The sequence below is a fragment of the Ips typographus genome, linkage group LG3 (assembly GCF_016097725.1).
Source record: "Ips typographus isolate SLU linkage group LG3, UJ_Ityp_2.0, whole genome shotgun sequence".
Classification (NCBI taxonomy): domain Eukaryota; kingdom Metazoa; phylum Arthropoda; class Insecta; order Coleoptera; family Curculionidae; genus Ips; species Ips typographus.
The window spans coordinates 14,348,658-14,368,488 of NC_138424.1; the positions used below are offsets into that span (position 1 = coordinate 14,348,658).

At 37.5% G+C, this 19,831-nt stretch overlaps 1 protein-coding gene across 1 annotated transcript in view; it reads left to right on the forward strand.

Annotated features, from left to right (window-relative positions):
* The window catches only part of Liprin-gamma (liprin protein kazrin), a 146,866-nt gene extending 139,454 nt beyond the window's left edge, over positions 1-7,412 (forward strand). The window contains 1 exon segment of the mRNA XM_081976644.1: positions 4,364-7,412. Coding sequence (XP_081832770.1) covers positions 4,364-4,544 — 181 coding nt within the window. The 3' untranslated portion in view covers positions 4,545-7,412.
* Positions 7,413-19,831: the final 12,419 nt, after the last annotated feature.

The window sequence follows — 19,831 nt, forward strand, 5'->3', positions numbered from 1 at the left end:
TTAAAACAAATTACTTAGAATCGAGTATTCCAATTTTTTAGGTTGATAGGAAGTGTTGGACTTCCTACAGCAGCCAATGTTAGTCGAATTCGCCTTGTTATTTCGGCTGTTTGATTTTCTTTACCCAGTATTATGGTGTGTCCTAAATATATCTATTCGTTGACTTTCTCTATTTGGTGTACGTCGCCGGAATCTGGAGTCAACAGTTTGGTTATATCGATGTTGTTTGAACCGATTTTTCCCTACTCTTTCTTTAAGTCTGCCAACATTTCTTAGGCTAAATAACTTAGGGGATATTGTGTCTCTTTGTCGGATGCCTCTGTTAATTGGTATTCAATTGGTTGTTACATCTTCTTGCACTTTAACTGTGATGGTCGCCTCTTTCTATAAGCTTTTAAGTAGATTAGTGTACATTGAGTCTATTCGAGCATTATTCAGCCCTCGGATTATTGCCCAAAGCTTAACAGAATCAAAAGCATTGTTAAAATCTATAAAAGCGAGATGGAGCGGTGTCTTGTACTCGTTACACTTTTCTATAAGAGTCCGTAGTGTTTGAAGATGCTCTACGGTGCTATGTCCCTTGCGAAAACCAGCCTGATCACTCGACTGATATGCATCTAATTTAGATGCATAGACAACGCGTAAGTCTGTTGGTAAGGAGCTTATATGGATGGGGCAATAAGCTTATTGGGCGAAAGTTGCTGAGATTTAATTTGTCTCCCTTTTTGTGTAACAAGATGACTTGAGCATTTTGCCCTGTTCTTGGAATATTACCGATGTGAAGACATTTGTTCATTAAGATTTTTATGGATTCTATTGTGGTTGTGCCTCCCAGTTTATCATTTCACTAGTGATTTTATCTTCACCAGGAGCTCGACCATTTTTTAGTTGGCTTAGGGCTTCCTCAATTTCGGTGGAGTTTATGTCAGGGATTTCTTGTGAGCCGACGTTCATAATCTCACATTGAGTATTAGCCTTCTCTAGTTCCAGTGCAATTGATGAATATGATTTTTATAATATTCTTCGATTAGATTTACTATCTCGTATTTTACTTCCCCGTCTTTGTTCTTCATTTGATAAATGCGTGCTTGCCCATTTTTATCAAGTGATTTCGGCACTCTCATATTTGTATTGTTTTCTATTACGGACTCTGCTGTTGTTGTGATCCCTTATGTCTCTCCTTATACTCCTTTTAACTTTTATGTTAAATTCTCTATAGTTAGGGTCACTTCTATGTGTGTTTCTTTTTATATTCATGAGGTCTCTTGTTTCTTTTTTAATTTTACTGCATTTTGGTTTTTTTTCCCGAACAGATCTTTTTTGTCGCTGTCTGCATAATGTTTCTTATTTTGTGTTCCGATTCATCCAGGTTCATTTCGGTTATCTGGGCAATGAACCTCTGGGATACACTGGAGTATGGAAAGTCGTACGCAATTTCCTCAGAAACTAAATGTATGGGCCGGAATTGTGGGTCCCTTTGTTATTGAGGGAACACTTAACTCTGACAAATATTTAGACCTGCTGCAAAGTTTCATAATACCCAGTTTAATTGAACTTTATCCGAATGGTGAAAACCCAAATACACCGGCAGTCTACTTTAATAAACCGACAAATATTGAAGAATTGAAGAATATTGTGGTAAGATTATAGCCGAAACACAACAAATACAGCCACAAACGCTAAGTGAAGTGTTACGAGAATTCCAAAATCGATTTGTCAGGAAGTTAATGGTTTGCAATTTGAACACTTGATTTGATTTGTTTTTTTTTTAATAAATTGGTTCTAGTTAATAAACGGTATTAATTATTGATGTGTTCATTTGTAAACTACTTAGAATTTTTTTCTTACTTAGAATTCGATGCACAATTCAAAAATAAAATTGAAAATACGCACTTTGTCGCACTGTATACATGCATTTACCATAAAAAATTAGTATTTCCAAAAAACCATACCTTTAATTTTAAATGAATTTGTGCCAACCTACGCGTCCTCACTGTATAATTGTACATGCAGAGTGGCCCGTTTATTCTGACACTCTCTTGTCTCGGTAACTATGCATGATGGGAAAAAAGTATTGAAATTTATGTCAAGTGGTCCGAAAATGCGGAACATAACTTCACTTTCTTATTTTAAATGAAACACCCAATATTGGTTCTTTCGATGAATCTAATGGCGAGTTTTACCATATATGACATCATGGGTCTGTGTTGAGCCATTTTCGAAATATGTAATGGCATTTAAGTTCAATAATGGAGTTGTCTACTTTACTAGTAATTTTATAAAACGCTTAAAAAAAAGTGGAAATGAGGCGGGCACGATCTCCGGTGACGTGCTAAGAGACATTGATTTCAATCTTTGTCTAAAGCAATGTTGCCAGGTCTACCGTTAAATCGGTATATCTTCCTTCGTTGAGTGCTTATTCTTTTACCGTTCTCTTGTTGTTTTTTTATATAATCTATCGTTTATATAAAAAAGTTCAGATTGTGACACCGCTTTTCTACCTGACAGGTCATTGGATAGAAAATGTAATGAAGATGTGCTTAATACTGTCATTTTCTCACTCTAAGTGGGTCACACCTGACTGCCGAGCTAAATTATCCTCTAAAACTATGTGATATCTATCAAAATTTACCTAGAATCTGCAAGAATTCAAGTTTAATAGCAGAGTTTTTCAGTTAATATTTTGATGTGTGTGTTTTTTGACCGATTATTCTACGGTCATTAAATATTTTGACTTGGCAACACTGTACAAAAAATCCGTTGAACCTACTTTAGAAGAAATTACTCTAAACAACCTGTCTGATATTGAAGCCATAAATAGCAATATAATATAAGCCAATAAAGAGGCGGAAGAGAAACATTGCAAACAGAAGAATTAAGAAGAACAGAAGCTCACCCAAAATGCGATAACGATGGTATCTTTGACGAGGCGAGAGAGATGCTCAGGCGATTGAATGATGCTTCGAAAACGGCAGGTTTAAAAAATCAACTTTAGTAAGACCCAGTTTCTGACCAATTGGTAATGAGTGAACAAATTTCCCTGGGTTCAAATCATATTGAACAAGTAGTCTCATATAAATATCTGGGAAATGAAATTCTTATAGGCATAGGCAACCAAACCCGGGAGATACCGCAAAGAGCTCTTCAAAATAAAACCAACATTAAACCCTGGGTTGTTTTTAGCAAGTTAAAGCCAACTTATCAAACTGGTAGAAACAACCAAACACGCGCCACGTAAAAACAAGCACCAAATTCTTGAAAAGGACTAGTCAGATGTAAAATTAGCCTTCCGATAATTCTAGAATTTTTACAAACAAAATCAACAAGTGTTTGGATGGAACCTCATTTCCAGTGAACTGCATTGACAGACCGACTGTTATAACAAGAAAAACATTAGAAGACAAGACAAGTGTCACAATTATGAAGGTATAAAGGTGCTATAGATGGGGCAGTCAAAGTTAATTCCGAGTCACGGTAACGAGCAAAGTCAAAAGTTATCGTAACAGAATCGGCTTAATTTGGACAGCTTTTGAAAAGCTAAGCAACATTCTAAAGTCGAACATTCCAACCGGTCTAAAGAGAAAGGTCTTCAACTAGTGTGTGCTTCTTGTGCTAACGTATGCAGCAGAAATCTTAACACTAACAAAGAATACCATTAATACAATTCCCGTAGCACGGAGAACAATGCTGGACATATCATTGAGAGACAAAATCTCAAATATTTCGACGACACGTGGCAAGAATGATGGAAGGACGATGGACAAGGCTAATTCTGGAATGGAGACCGTGACAAGAGGCTTTTCGGAACAGAGGTCGCCCATCAAAAAGATGGACGGACGATATTAAAAGAATGGAGCCAAATTGGATGAATTGCAGTACAGGATCGAGGATATTAGATTAGACTATGGGAAGCCTATGTTCAGCAGTGGACGCAGCTATTAAAACTATTTACACTATTGGATTCTACGCAAAAACTTCAATGGTATCAGTCACTTTCTTTGAGAAGGTTTCCATCCTGTGTCCCATTTCGCGCTTCAGTTCCTTCACACAATCTAACTCATCCTGTAGTTGGCTATGTATGTCATATAACTTCTGATCAAATTTGATTTCAACTAATTTTTCTTCAAACTGATCATGTTTTTCTGGTTCGCTTTGATCTCTACCAACTTGCTGTCCTAACTTCTGTACCCACCTTCATCTTTTTTCAACAAAGCAAGGACACTATAAATATTAATACATTACTGTAAAGCTTTCATAAAAATTGAAGTTTAAAAAAAGGAAACAAGAGAAAAAAGTGTAAAATTCAACGCCGATACCTCAGAAAATTTTAGCAAAAAAAACTAACTAGTGATTTTTTTTACAGTTCGATCGACGAATACGATATTACTAGAAGCGTTCAAAGCATCCGATCTGAAACCGACAACATATCGGCCGAAGCCAAAAGTTTCGTAGGCGGCAGCTTACGTCGAGATAAAAAGCAGCACAGAAGAGTGAAAAGTATCAGCGACATTGACGCTGTTCATGTCGAAGGAGTAAAAATTTAGGATTTTCAATAAAACCTAAAACTCAATGCTTTTACAAACTGGGTACGTAGTAGTGGTACCTACTCCAAAGAAATAGTAGCCGCGTAATTTTATACTATTACCAAAAAGCAACCAAGATCGTATTTAATATATTATTTATTATAAACTCTAGTGATAATTCTAGTATTATCTATATTACATTATTATTATTAACGCAGGCATGAATATCAACAGGGTTTAGCTAAAAGTAATAACACTCAAACGCCGGAGATACATTTTATCTTTTTTTTACCCAAAAAAAAACCTTATTTTTTAGTTTTAGATTTTAAATAAAACCCCTAAAAAATTGTGTATATGAAGTTTATACGAACAATCAAACAAAAATAGGATGATTTAAAAAACAGGGTGGTGTGTGTCACATTCAACTTCTTACGCAAAACAAACCCCACTCTAATCAATCGACAATTTTTTGTTGATTTTCTTCGTATACTTGATTTATTTTATACTTATTCAGATAAAACTTCATTCATTCATCTATTCAGCTCATCATAGAATCGCGGTTATTTGAGGAGATGCAAGGAAGGGTAAAGTTACCCAATTCAATGATCCATGATCTCTCGTAATGTAAACTTTTAATGACAATAAAACAACAAAAAACAGACATCTTCAGAGCTGCAGTATCCACGACCATGTTAGCCATTTGGATCCCAACCTTCGTGTGGAGACGGCGACTTAAGAAGAATATCTTCTATTGTAATTGACGGCACAGACAAGTCGTCCTCCAGATTATTTTCTAACTGAGGTCTATCGTCTGCAAAGAGGTTGCTAATATATTGTTCCCAAATAGCTTTTTTCTGTACATCTTGTGACATTTGTACTTGTTCGTTGTTTCTTTTATTTTCTTGTGCAGGTTATACTCATCGTGTTCTTGCAAAGGTTCCATTTCTTCAAACTGTTCCTTCAGCTCTTCCTCTTAATTTGTCTAGTCTGCCTTGGTTCTAGGATTTTTTTCTTTCTTCAAACATTGCTGGTATTTCGTCTATCATCTAGTTTTTCTTTTTACTTTTCTTGTATTCTATTTCGTTGCTGCCATACTTATCATTCTTTTCTCGACTTCATTCCATGTGTTATCAAGATTTATGTCCTCAGTTGGTTATGATACGATTAATGCTGTTAACGGTTTATTTAGTTTTTTGCTCACTTTACATTTCATGCCTCCGTTCTTCTGTCATAGTCTATCCTTGGTTCTTGTTTCTATTAGTGATCTTTATTTTTAGTTGTGTTATGAGAAGGATGTGGTCTGATGGGACATCAGCTTCAGGATATGTACATGTTCTCAGTATTGATGTTTAAAAAATGTGTAGACCTGGTGTATAGGTTTGGTTACACCATTTTGTGAATTATTTATCACGAATGTTCACTGGAATAGCTAAATTCCCAAGTATTCTGTATATCGACAAATATTTCCGTGCTCGCCTCTCTTAGCATTGGTTTGAAAATGACAAGAAAACTTGCTACTTATAAAATTGTGCTTTAAATTATCGAAAATCACTGGGATGGATGGGCAAGTGGCTAGTGAGAATAACTGAACTAGGGGCCTGGATAAGATCCTGGATTGTACAAAAATACGTTAAGAAGCCGGACAGTACTAAATGGGAGACAAAACCGGTGGACGCCAGACTTTTGAAGAATTGCGATGCAGTTTTTTATAGATGAGTGTGTACTGGTTTAAGTTCTTTTTAGGCTACAATTCAGGTTGATCTTCAAATTCAGATATAACTTTGTGTCCAAATTTGTTGTTGTGTTGTATGTTTTATTCGTCGGGTAGGCAGGAAACATGAATTTCAAGCATGTTTCGCAACATTATTGCGATAGAAAAGAATTCATTAGAATCCTAACTTTAGTTATTCGCAAAAATTCGTCAAACTAAAATACTTAAATAAAAAAGTATTATTATGAAGTAAAGGAGTAGGTAATATAAGTAATATAGTTAAATACTTGCATCGTCGACTTTAAACTTAATTTAAGCCAAGTTCAAGTTATATGTGATTAAGATTTTTTTTTTAGTTCTATTATTACAGCTTGAACATGCTGCGCAATACCCACTTAAAGCCATTTTAATGTAAACTTATATCTCCGGCAAGCTGAGCAGTTATTTTGCTACACCCTGCGCATTTTTTTGTTTGTCACAACTATAATAATATAGTTTATCTACGACTAGCATATAAATAATTTCATATAGAACTCCTTTTGAGTTACGTTAATTAGCAATTTTTTACAGTAGTGACAATCATTGATTTGACCGCATTAGTCTCGTAAAACACGGCAATACAATTCATAATTCACTAAAGTTATATGAGAGTTCAAAAGTGATTAACTTCTGTGCTGATCGTAGAAAATAGTCATTTACATTAATAGTGTGGTATGAGCATTTTTATAGTCACTAGTGGATTGCCACGACGAGGTGGTAGATCGAGTTATGGTGAGCATACTAGTTTATTAATTTGCCTTACCACACGAGTAATGTACAATATTGTATCTAAGATCAACACAGAAATGAATTATTTTTCAGCTGTAACTTTTTTACCTCTAACGATTTTACCTGGTCGTAGATAAAATATTATACATTACTCGTGTGGTATGGCAAATTAATGAAATGGGTAAATTGGACTCGTCTGATCACCATAACTCGGTCTACAATATTTCCAACTCATGACTATCAAAATGCTCATACCACACTAGTAATGTAAATAACTATTTTTATTTTGCTGCTATTGAAATAATATGTGTAATTTCACTGATAAACATGTGATATTTGTGTTTTTTGTTAACCGTTTTTGTATACGTTTATTGTTTTTTTTTTATCAATAAAGTGTCGCTGCAAATCTGGTTAACTGCGGTTTTATTGTCTCAAGCTTAAAATTGGTTGGCCAATTGAGACGGGATGCCCGAATTTTCCGAGTTCAAATTTAAGTTAAATTATTTTAATAACTAAACAAGATAATTGTTTCATCTAGGGGTCACAATTGTCTACTTTTGGGTTTTAACTAGAGTGATTCAAGATATTCTGGTGCTGCAACTTATACACTGGATTCATTAAAAAAATCATATCCTCCGAGAACCTAGAACAACTCATTTATATTGTTTTCACATCACAATAATGTCAGAAAGGGAGTGCGACAGGGGTGCATTCTGTCACCTCTCTTATTCAACCTATACTATGAAATCTTTGGAAAAGCACTGGCGGAATTATCAGATGGCATCAAAATCAATGGACAAGCAATCAACAACATTAGATATGCCGACGACGCAGTAGTTATAGCAAATAACAATGAAGAGAGCAAATGAAGAATATGGACTCTCCCTGAATATATCAAAAACAAAACATATGATTGAAACCACGTCATCACGACCGAAATCTCCCGCAATGGTTTTGCCATACGTAAAGCCTCGAAGAGGGGATCCTACTGCCGCTAGGCCATAATAAGACAGATTTGGGAGGGAATTTGACGTTTCTAAATCAAGGTCAATTAACAGAAACTCTGAAATTGTAGACAAAGTCAGGAGATTGAAAAGTAAAAAAGGAAAAGTCAAATATACTAAATCTACCTAACTAACAGGGATGCCAGACGATTTTTTGGTACTGACAAAATAGTTCAGTCTATATTAGGATCAATTTATAATTAGAAAAAATTCAAAAAACAATTTCAACAAAAAAAATCAGACTTTACATTTGAGAAACTTTTTTCCCGAAAACCAATTAAGATTATTTAATAAATTCAAATGACTTGAAAGAAGCTCTTTCAAAGAACCTTTCATTCGTTTGTCCCCTTAAAACGGGATCACCGTGATCACGTAACCACGTTGCTCCCCTTTCCTGGGCCTTTTACAATTCGGATACCCTGTTCCGGAAAAACCCAGCCAAAATGGATAGCAAACCTGGAAAGAAACCTTCTGAGCTCTCAATCGCAGGCCCCCACCTTGACGATTGTTCGTTCTAAGAAAAACACTTCGAAAAAATCGATAAAAGCGAATGGAATTATAAATGTAGGAAAATTTACCCCCTTTACTGGCTCGGACAATGATGCTCTCTTTGAACAGGTCAACAGGAATATGGCATTAATAAGAGAATGATGTAATGCAAATGAATTATAGTTGTTGTGCAACATCTGGTGACATCTGTATTCAACTCTATGAGTTAGAAAGTACAGATGGCGTTCCCAAATCTAGGAACAGCCCCATTAATGCCGCATCATTCGGTAAACACCTAATCTGATTGGTTAAAAATAGTGAGATTTTGTTTTTTGCTTATCAATCCCAATCCTCTGACCGGTTTCGCCGTATTACGGCTCATCAGAGAGGCTATAGGGCTTGATAGCCAAAGAACAAAACTTTCATTCCAGTATAGTCAGATAGGTGTTTACCGAATGATGCAGCATTAATGGGGCTGTTCCTAGATTTGGGAACGCCATCTGTACTTTCTAACTCATAGAGTTGAATACAGATGTCACCAGATGTTGCACAACAACTATCATTTCTGGCATCCAGTTGACTATACTGGAATGAAGGTTTTGTTCTTTGGTTATCAAGCCCTATAGCCTCTCTGATGAGCCGTAATACGGCGAAACCGGTCAGAGGATTGGGATTGATAAACAAAAAACAGGTACAAAACCTGTATAATCAATTTTCAATGAGAGGTTTGGGTCTCACTGAAAAACAGTGTTCTGCCTCCACTAACTGAAAATCGATTTCTGGGACTGCTTATGGATGATCGTCTTAAATTGTATGTTAGCCACGTTTCTTCCCTACGGTCTAGAAAGAAATGAATTAGGCGCCTCCATTGCAAGAAATGCTTATTTTGGGTTGATCGAGTCGCATATACGGTATGGAATTTGCTTCTGGGAAACTTGTTCAAAGCAGCTTTTTAATTCAATTCTGATTTTACAGAAGCGAGCTGTAAGATATTTGTGTAAAGTTGCGGTGCGCGTGACTCTTGTAGACCTCGGTTCGTTAGCAGCAAATTATTAACTGTGGCAAGTATATTTATATTGGAGTCCTCATGATTTTAAGCATGTCATATATGCCGATACCGAGAGCCCTTTGAGATATCCCAATATGGTCACTCTCCCGATTCCCAGAACCGCATTGACAAAGTCTTCCATCTTGTATGATGATAGCAAGACTATCTTTAATAAACTGCCACATAATTTACGTCGAGTACAGAGTGAGCCGCAATTTAGAGCAATTCTCAAATGGCTTCTTTTGGATCGCCCATACTATTTTATAGAGGATTTTTTTTACGACAATTGGGCAGATTTTGTAATTCCTCGTGTAAGTTCATATGTGTATATTTTATTTTTACATTTTAATTATCTATAAAAATGCGTTTTAACTTTTAACTTCTGTTCTCTGCTAACTGCTGCTGTCTTATGTGCTAAATTTTGTATTGTTGTTTATTGTTTTTGCATGTATTATTCTCAACTTTGTCAATGGAACTTGATTCTCAGGGCAATAAAGTATTAATCAAAAGTATTTTCGATTAATTAATGATTGAATTGCATTGAGCTATTTATACAGGGTGTCCCATAAGTAATGGTAAATAATTTAATATAATAATATACCAGGTGTCCAAGCGCACCCTGGACATAGGAGATTAACATGGGAAAACGGTTTTGATTTTTGGCGGTTGTCGAGCAACGGGTAAACAGGTCATTGTTGCTGGTACGGTTGCTCGACAACCGCTTATACAGTGCAGGTAAAAAGTTAAAATTTTCGCATTTTTGTTCGTGTTTTACGACGAAAGGGCTCAAGTTAGAGACCTGAAAAAAATACAGAAAACTAGTCCGTGATAGGTACTACAACTTTCATTAATACGATTTTTCAATCAAATCAACCGTACAAGCGCAAAAAAATCAAAACCGTTTTCCCATGTTAATCTCCTATGTCCAGGGTGCTCTTGGACACCTGGTATAATAATATATTAATATAATAATATATTATATATAATTTTATATATTATAGCGGATTTCTGGGACCAAAATAGCACAACTTACCTCAGACGAAATGTCAACGGAAATAGAAATACAGGTCAAAGTTATAGATAAATAAGAATAGATAACTCACAAACAACTTGTAGTTTTTTGGTAAAATTAGATAGTCGGGGTTTTTTTAGGATGACAAATTTGATTGTCAACATTGTTATTTATATCAGATTATCAATATCAGTTTTAAGCCAGCTCGTAGAGGTCGCCACCTGTACCAAATCGTCATAACTTTTTTCTGGTATAGCCAAGTGACAACTGAAACCCGAATATCTGTTTCTCAATATCCGCTAGCCAAAAAGGTATACCTAGTTAGTATCCTGACAATCACTGGTTTTCGAGATATTTGCAATTAAAGTATTGTGCTCGATACATTTATGAGTAAAGCTTAAGAAAGTTTTGGTTCAAATAACTGCCTATTATTTTCCCAAAATGTTTCAACAGCATTTTGAATTTTCAAAATTACTCCCAAATACTTGATGTTTTGCTCATAAGATATGCTATGACCATTCATTTTCAGATCTATCTCGTCAATATTAAAGCCATTCAATTTACATTTTCTTCCAAATATACAAAATTTAGTTTTTGCTGTATTTATGCTCAGGTTATTCTTGCACAACCAATGAAACAAATGTTCCAAATCTTGATTTACTTTCTGCTGCATCTGCATTAAGTTAGTTCCAGATATATAAATCATAGTATCATCCGCGAACAGTTCGACTCCACAATTCTCAACCACGCCCACAATATCATTTATATACAATAAAAACAACAACGGTCCCAAAACCGTCCCCTGTGGCACCCCATACTCAACCGGTAAAGAATCAGACATACTATTATTCAACTTAACTTTTTGTCGCCTATCATTCAAGTACGACTCAAACCACCGCAACACAACATGTTTGAGGCCCACATTACTAAGTTTCTGCAATAAAATACTTCTTGAGACAGTTTCAAATGCCCTCTTCAGGTCTAAAAATACAGCAAGTACAAAATTACCACTATCTTTAAGAGCAAATGAAATACAGAAGAGGTTTAAAAATTACCAATTTTTGAAAACCCCCCGTATCTTTGAAACAAAAGAAGTTTGCGCCGCCCACTTTTCGCCAGTCATCTCAGCTCAGAAAAAGAGATCAGAACACGTATGCTACTTTTTTTCTATCTATTACCGTTTTCTCTGTACCCCGTAAAACCATCGAAAATGCAGCACCCTGTACATTGAATTAATTGTTATTATTTTTATCACAATATGGCACCCAAAAAATATAAACTTAAGAAAGTTTCAACCACTAATGATGCAGAGAGTGTTTTTGTTGATATTGATGATAAAATTCGTTGTTTAATTCGTAAACGTGCAAATATTAAAAGCAAGCTGACTCGTTTTTCAAATTATTTTAAATCTGTTAGGGAGGAGACTCCAAACTCAGCTACTTACTGCAATTAGAATTACGTTTATCTGATCTAGAGTTTAACTTGTTGAATGAATGAAGATTCATTCAGACGTCTGCCTTGAGCTAGAGAGCTTAGATCAATGTCAAGTAGATGAAAATGATTTAGTCACTTTTGAAAATTTGTATTTTACAACAATATCAAATGTAAAACAGTTTCTTGTTTCTTTTAAAACGCCAATAAATGAGGTTCCAGTGCTTCCTTCCACCTACCGGAGAGGTATCATTTCCAAGTGTTCAAGTTAGAAAACCAAATGCAAAATTACCAGTCATTGAGTTACCCAAATTTGCTGGTATTTCTGAAAAATGGCTTGAATTCAAAGACCTTTTCTTAACTTTGGTACATGATAACTCAACTCTTGATGACATTGAAAAATTCCACTATTTAAAGGCCTCACTTGAAGGTTCTGCTTCTCATTGTATTCAAGCTATCAGTGTTACTGCTGACAACTACAAAATAGCTTGGGAAATTTTATGTCAAAGATTTGAAAACAAACGTTTAATAACACAGCCATATCAAACAGCCATATCAAAGCGTTATTTAACATTTATGAAGTCAAACAGGACTCTTCACACGCCTATAGAAATCTTGTAGATACAGTTTCAAAAAATATACGTTCTTTACAATCTTTGGGCATCGAAACAACTTCTTGGGATCCTTTAATAATTTTTTTGGTTACTTCTAAGCTTGATGTTGACACTATTAAAGACTGGGAACAACAAGAGTTTGCAAATGATTTACCTACTCTTGACGAATTAAAACAATTTCTGTCCTCAAGGGCCGACTTTTTAGACAAGGTCGCAATGCATAAAGGTAAGGTGCGCAAATCATTTTATACAGGTTCAACCAGTAAAAATCCATCTTGTTTTTATTGCTCCGAAGCTCATTTAATTTATGAATGTGCCAAATTTTTGTCCTTACCTATTTCTGAGCGTAAAATTAAAGTTGAAAATTTAAATCTTTGTTTTAATTGTTTACAAAAGGGTCATAGTGTGCAAAGGTGTAGATCACAAAACTGTCAAAAAAGCATAATTCACTTTTGCACAACGACCAAAGTACAAACATTAAGATGAACTAAGTTCGAATACTCCACAAGTTTCTTTGCATAATCAAACAATTCAGATCCAAGTTATTCTTGCTACTGCAGTGGTTGAAGTTTTTGACACAAACGGCAATTTTGATCTTGACTGATTTTTTAAATTTTATTTTTTAAAATTGACTAGAATGACTGAAAATTGCTCGCTAAACCAATTTTTATAATATTTGATGTAAACTATACATAATCGTTAAGCATCTAGTGTGCGATATTGACGTTTGGAGTTCAAATCTAGCTATATTACCACTAATAATATTTTAATTGTTTTTAGTTTTCGATTTTTACGAAAAAACTATACAGGGTGTTTCAGAGTTGTTGTGACAAAAGCCTAGGGGAGATTCTCCTGCCAAAATCAAGCCAAAAATTCAAGAGAACATGTGTATATATTTTAGAAAAGTAACCAACCTCAATAAGATTTGAAATTAGAAAAAAAAATCTTACAGTTGAGCAAATGAAATACAATGTTGTAATGCTAGATTTTGCATCAGTTTGTTGTGGATTCATACACCGAAAGAAGTACACAGGTTTCACCTTAGAACGGAACTTTATTTGCTAATTGGTGCAATAGCAGCCTGTTTTTAGGGTGGTAAAAGAACAAAACTTATATATATATAAAACAACAGTTTCATGACTTGCTTATTATATTTTTGGTTGACGCATGACATAGTCTCTCATTTGTCAACTGTCAAAGGGGGGAACGTTCAGTTCATATACTGATGGGTTGTTACAGTCTCCCCCTTTGGCCCACGTAAAGCGTCCTCGCAACTGGGACAACACTACACTAAATTTTAGGCACAACACAAGCACTTCTTCTTCACTGGCTTGCGTTGGGCTCGTCCTTCGGTTGATGGCGGTGTCTGGTTGGTATCATCTTCGGATCGTGGTGATACGGGAACTTCATCACCAGTTTCACCTATTGGGTCTTCGTTCGGGTTCATGGATTCTGTCACAGTTCGGGCTTCAGTCTCGGCTTGTTGCTTGTCACGACCTGGAGGGCGTCCTCTCTTTCTTATTGGCAGCATTGGGACTATTCCTTCACTCGTCGGTTCCTTGTATCGTGTCAATGCAGAGACATGGTATTTTCCAACAGGTTGGTCTGGTTGATCCATGGGTGTCACGATATAAGTGGTAGGAGACACTATCTTGTGGATACGGTAAGGACCATCTCGTCTCGGAGCAAACTTTGAGGTAAACTGCTTACTAGCGTTTGATAAAATATGACTGTCTATCAAAACCTTTTCACCAACATTGAAAGCACTGTCTCGTCTGCCTTCATTCTTCAGGTTAGTTCGTCGATCCTGGTTCTTTTCATGTGACTCTCGGGCTTCTTGGAGAGCGGTTTGCATAGTCAAGAGGTAGGGGGTGACTTGTGGCACGAAATTGTCATTTTGTATGATTGCTCGTAAGTCACGGTGGACATCATCGGGTGAGCGTAGCTCTCGACCAAAGGTGAGATAAGCGGGGCTATATCCTGTCGATTCACACTTCGCTGTGTTCATAGCAAATCGGATTGATGGTATTTTCTCGTCCCAGACAGTGTGGTCAGTAGACGTCAGTATGGCTAGTTGGGACTTCATATCTCTGTTTTTGCGCTCGACCGGGTTTGATTCGGGATGATAAACCGGTGTTAGGCACTGCTTGAATCCTAATACGTGTGCGACTTGTTGCATAACAGCCGTCGCAAACTGCACTCCATTATCGCTTATGACCTTACGGGGAACACCATATCGTAGTACGATTTCATCGATTAAGCAACGGGCACATGCTTCAGCTGTCGCGGTCTTTAAAGGGAAGATCTCGGTCCATCTACTCGTAGTGTCCTCAATAATAAAAATCCATCGTTGTCCTGTTGGCGTCTCTGGAAGAGGACCAAACAAGTCGATTGCGATCACTTCAAATCTCTGTGATTGAATAGGAGTTTGAAGTAAACCTGCTGTTTCAAATTAGTGGCCTTGAAGCGTTGACACTCAATGCATCGGCCAACATGTTCGGTTATGGCTTTTCTCATTCCAGGCCAATAGAATCTTCGGGCTATCCGCTGATAGGTTCTTTCTATTCCATAATGACCTGCAGTGGGTGTGTCATGATACTCGTGCAACACTTCGGGAATTCCAGAGGCAGCTATTACTAATTGGGGCTCCTCTTCGTCTATGTCGGGGTTATACCGGTATAGGACACCATTTGACATTAGGTAGCCTCGGTCTGCCCATTTCTTAAAGTCGATTCCATTAGGGGTGTCTTCTAATCCGACAATAATTTTCCTAGTGTCAGGGTCAGCCATTTGTTGTTCCCTTATATCTTTGGCAGACATAGTGGGTAGTTCTACACTAACTAAATTGGTGGTTGCTTCTGCCACTTCTCGAGGCGGTCTTGATAAGGTATCGGCAATGACATTTTTCTTGCCGCTGATGTAGTCAATCCGTAAATCTTGAGCTTGTAAGCTCAGTGCCCATCGGGCTAGGCGTCCGGTTGGGGTTTTCAAGGAGAGCAACCATTTTAATGGTTGGTGATCACTTTGAACATTGACAGTTGAGTTCTCAATGTAACCTCGGAATTTCTGGACGGACCATACCACAGCTAGAGCTTCGCGCTCGGTAGTGCTGTAGTTCTGCTCAGCTGGGGTAAGGAGTCTAGAAGCGTATTCAACGGGGCGCTCATCTTCACCCTCCCCCTGGAGTAAACATGCCCCCAATGCATAACTACTAGCATCGGTCCTAAGTGTGTAAGGAAGGCGTGGATCAGCTTGTCGGAGTATTGGAGCACTGCTTAGCAGTAACTTAAGCTTTTCAAAGGCCTTGACTTGCGGTGTTTTCCATTCCCATTTAGCATTCTTCTTGGTCAACGAGGTAAGGGGTTTGGCAACTTGCGCAAACCCTTCAATGAAGCGTCGAAACCATGAGCAGGTTTGTAGGAAACTGAGCAACTGCTTCACGTTCGTGGGTGCCGGCATGTCCATTATGGCGGCTACCTTCGCATTATCAGGGTGAATACCTTCTGGTGATAGAATATGTCCAAGGTACTTGACTGACTCAAGGCATAAATGACATTTAGCTCGGTTCAATTTCAATTTGAATAAGTTGAGTCTTGCGAATACTTGTCGTAGGTCACTGAGATGCTCTGAAAAACTAGACGATAAAACAATTAAATCGTCAAGGTAGACTAAGAGAGCTACATCAGTCAGTCCTGATTTGAAACGATCCATTAATCTTTGGAACGTAGAGGGGGCCGTCACAAGACCAAATGGCATCCTAGTATACCTGAAAGTCCCAAATGGTGTTACAAATCCAGTTTTGTCTCGGTCCGAGGGTCTGACACTAATTTGGTGGTAACCACTCTTAAGATCTAGCGTAGTCATATACTTTGTTTTCTTTGCATCATGCAGGAGATCATCAATACGGGGAAGTGGATATCGATCGGCTCTAGTGATTGCGTTCAGTCTCCTGTAATCTACAGTCAGTCGAATTCCTCCATCTTTCTTTGGTACTAGTACGACTGGCGCGGCGTATGGGGACTCGCACTCTTCTATGGTGCCATTTTCGAGTAGTATGTCCAGTTCTTTGCGCAGTTGTTGCTTCTTTTCAATTGATATGCGATATGGCGGTACAGCTATAGGGGTATCGTCTTGAAGTACAATCCTGTGCTCTGCGAATGGTGTAGGTTCATTACTAGGCTTAAAAAGAGTGGAAAATTCTTGTAGTAGATGATCAAGTTGCTGTCTTTCCTCAGGTCGAAGTTTCAAGGCTTCATCGCTGCGCAACGCATTGGAAAGGTCAACAGTGTTTACAACAACGTGGGCAACATCACCTTCTGTTGTAAATTGGTAAGCGACGTCACTACAGTCGGAGAAATGGAAGACATTGTTATTCAGGTCTAAAACAAGCTTCATAGTTCGAATAAAGTCAGCTCCTAGTAACGTGCGACTATTGATATGGTCAGGTATCGACAAAAGCTGTACATGGGCCGTCCTGCCATACAGGGTCACTGGAACATTAAAAATGAGGGCCTGGACTTTTCTTTTGGCTCCATCGGCGAGAACCATATCTAGGTCGTTGGCTTCAAGATAGGGAACGTGTTCTTCAATCAGGATTTGAGTAAGCTTACTTCCAGCTATATTGGTCGTAGCGCCTGTATCTAAGTATGCATAACCAGCATGTTTTAGTATAGCGATTGGTACTAATGGCCGTGAGCAGTTATCTTTCGTGAACGAGCTGCATAGAAACTCTGCTGAGGCAACAGACTCTTTTAAGACACCATTTCGATTGCTGTCCACTGAACATTTAGGGCAGTTGCTTCTTATAAAGCCTGGGGTGCCACATCCATAGCAAACAATGGTAGAGTTATTATATGGTGGTGCACTTGCTGTAGTTGCCGTCTTTGGGGTGGTTAACTTAGTGGTTGTCTGCTGGAGCTGTGTACTGGACGTCTCACTGCGTCTGTCTTGGTAATGTTTAAGTTTTCTGCACTCTTCTTTAAGGTGACCTGGATTCTTGCAATATGCACAACGTACAGGTTTTTCTTTTGCTGCAGAAGTGTGGTTATCTTCATATCGACTTACAGTTATGTCAAAAGTTTCCTCTGCTAGTCTTGCTTGAGTTAAAAGTTCTTCGAATGAGGCTACCTTGTCACGTGGCACTTTCTCCCTTACGCGCCTGTGTAGTAAACCATAAATCATGTCAATCTGCGTGGCTTCAGTCAAAGTACCCGTGGGTAACTGGGCAAGAATGGCACGTGCTTTACAAATGTAGACATCACACTTTGTTTTGCCATCTTGTTCTTGAGCAAAAAGGTCTCTATAGACCCGATAGGGTGGCTTTGTTGGGCCAAAAGTGGTTCTTAATAGCGCCAATGCTCTATTCCAATCTGTTAAACTTGACTTAACACCCTGGAACCAGGTTGCTGCAAATCCATCTAGAAGCATTGGTAAACCTCTAAGTGCATTCTCTTCTGAGATGTTGGTGCAATCCTTATAAACCTCAATAGCATCTATAAAAGCATTTACATCTGAATCCTTAGATCCATCAAATCTGCTATTACATTTTGAAAAATTTCCACTAGTCGAGGATACTACTGTTGTATTTGGTGGTATTGACAGTCGAGATAAAAGGGCTTCAAATTGGTCATCTGACAATGTAACACTCATGTTGTCAGAATTACTTGATTGTACAGCTGCTACAAGTTCTTTAGAACGTAGAAAATAAGGACTTCTTTGGGAGTCAATGGTGCTAGTTCTAGTTATCACAAGCTTGAAGCAAAGTTGCTAACTAAAAGGTCAACTTACTGCGTTGAAAACGATGGTAAAACACTGGCTGGAGGCACAGAATTTAATGAAAAGATCCGATATGTAACACACATGCGGGGCGATTTACAATACGTACTTGTAAAAGCCAAAAGAACTAGTTGAGTGATTGCGACCAAAATTGCAAAATGACCCGAACACGGTGCGAAAATTGGTGATACGAAGTGTTCCGACGTGGATGCACTTACGACTCAACGTATTTAGTTCAGAGAAGGTTCATTAAAGTCAGAATTCCACTAATAAAGTTCACAAATTCACTGGATAACCTCACTTTCGATGCCGACACTTGGGCGCCAATTGTAATGCTAGATTTTGCATCAGTTTGTTGTGGATTCATACACCGAAAGAAGTACACAGGTTTCACCTTAGAACGGAACTTTATTTGCTAATTGGTGCAATAGCAGCCTGTTTTTAGGGTGGTAAAAGAACAAAACTTATATATATATAAAACAACAGTTTCATGACTTGCTTATTATATTTTTGGTTGACGCATGACATAGTCTCTCATTTGTCAACTGTCAAAGGGGGGAACGTTCAGTTCATATACTGATGGGTTGTTACAATGTGACAAGTGATTGAAATATGTCAATTTTGTCATCAGGGTTTGGGGGATCAGAAAAAAACTACAACTTTGCTAATTTAAACTTCAAAACACACAAGGTGTTCCATGTTAAACAAGTGACAACACCAAAACTATCTCAGTGCCATCTGGTGTCGAACGGGCAAACTATTTTGGAAGTAAATTATGTTTTTGGTTAGGGTTTTCGCACCATAACCCACCTATTTCATATTTGTAAATAGTTTTTAAGCTTTTTAACTTTTTATAGTTTAACTATTCACTGCTAGAGCATTCGGGATTGGATCTTTCATCAGTTTTATCATCTCAATAGACATAGTCGCACCACAGCATAAATTCTGAATGGTTTATCCTTAAAATAGACCTAATTAGAATATAATTCAACAAGTTTGACCTAAAAAAATGGTCTACTGAAAGCCAGTTGTATCTTTCAAAAAACTCACCTTACTTCCTCCTTATTTGGTTAAAAAACAATCCTAAATCCTGGTTCTTCTACTAATTTTACGGCCTGGTTACACGGACTAGTTGCAGAATACCGTGGAGAGACAACGCTTTTCCTTTATTTTGAATATTTAAAGAACAAAAAACAACCCGACACAAAACACAAAACCTTCAAAGCCAATTGCTAAAGTTAGTGACATTTTTCGCAACTTTTAACTTCAATTGCGACGTGGCTAGCCACTGAGTAAATTTGACAACGCAGAGTTTGAGCGGGCCGTCAAGTTTTATATCATGTTAAGCCACGGCGCGGCACGGTAATCGGCGAGCCAGGCGCGGACGTGGCGCGCCACGCTTTGTGTGAGTGGACATGCTCGCCTAAGCTTGGCGCGGCTTGCAGTTTCTGTCAGT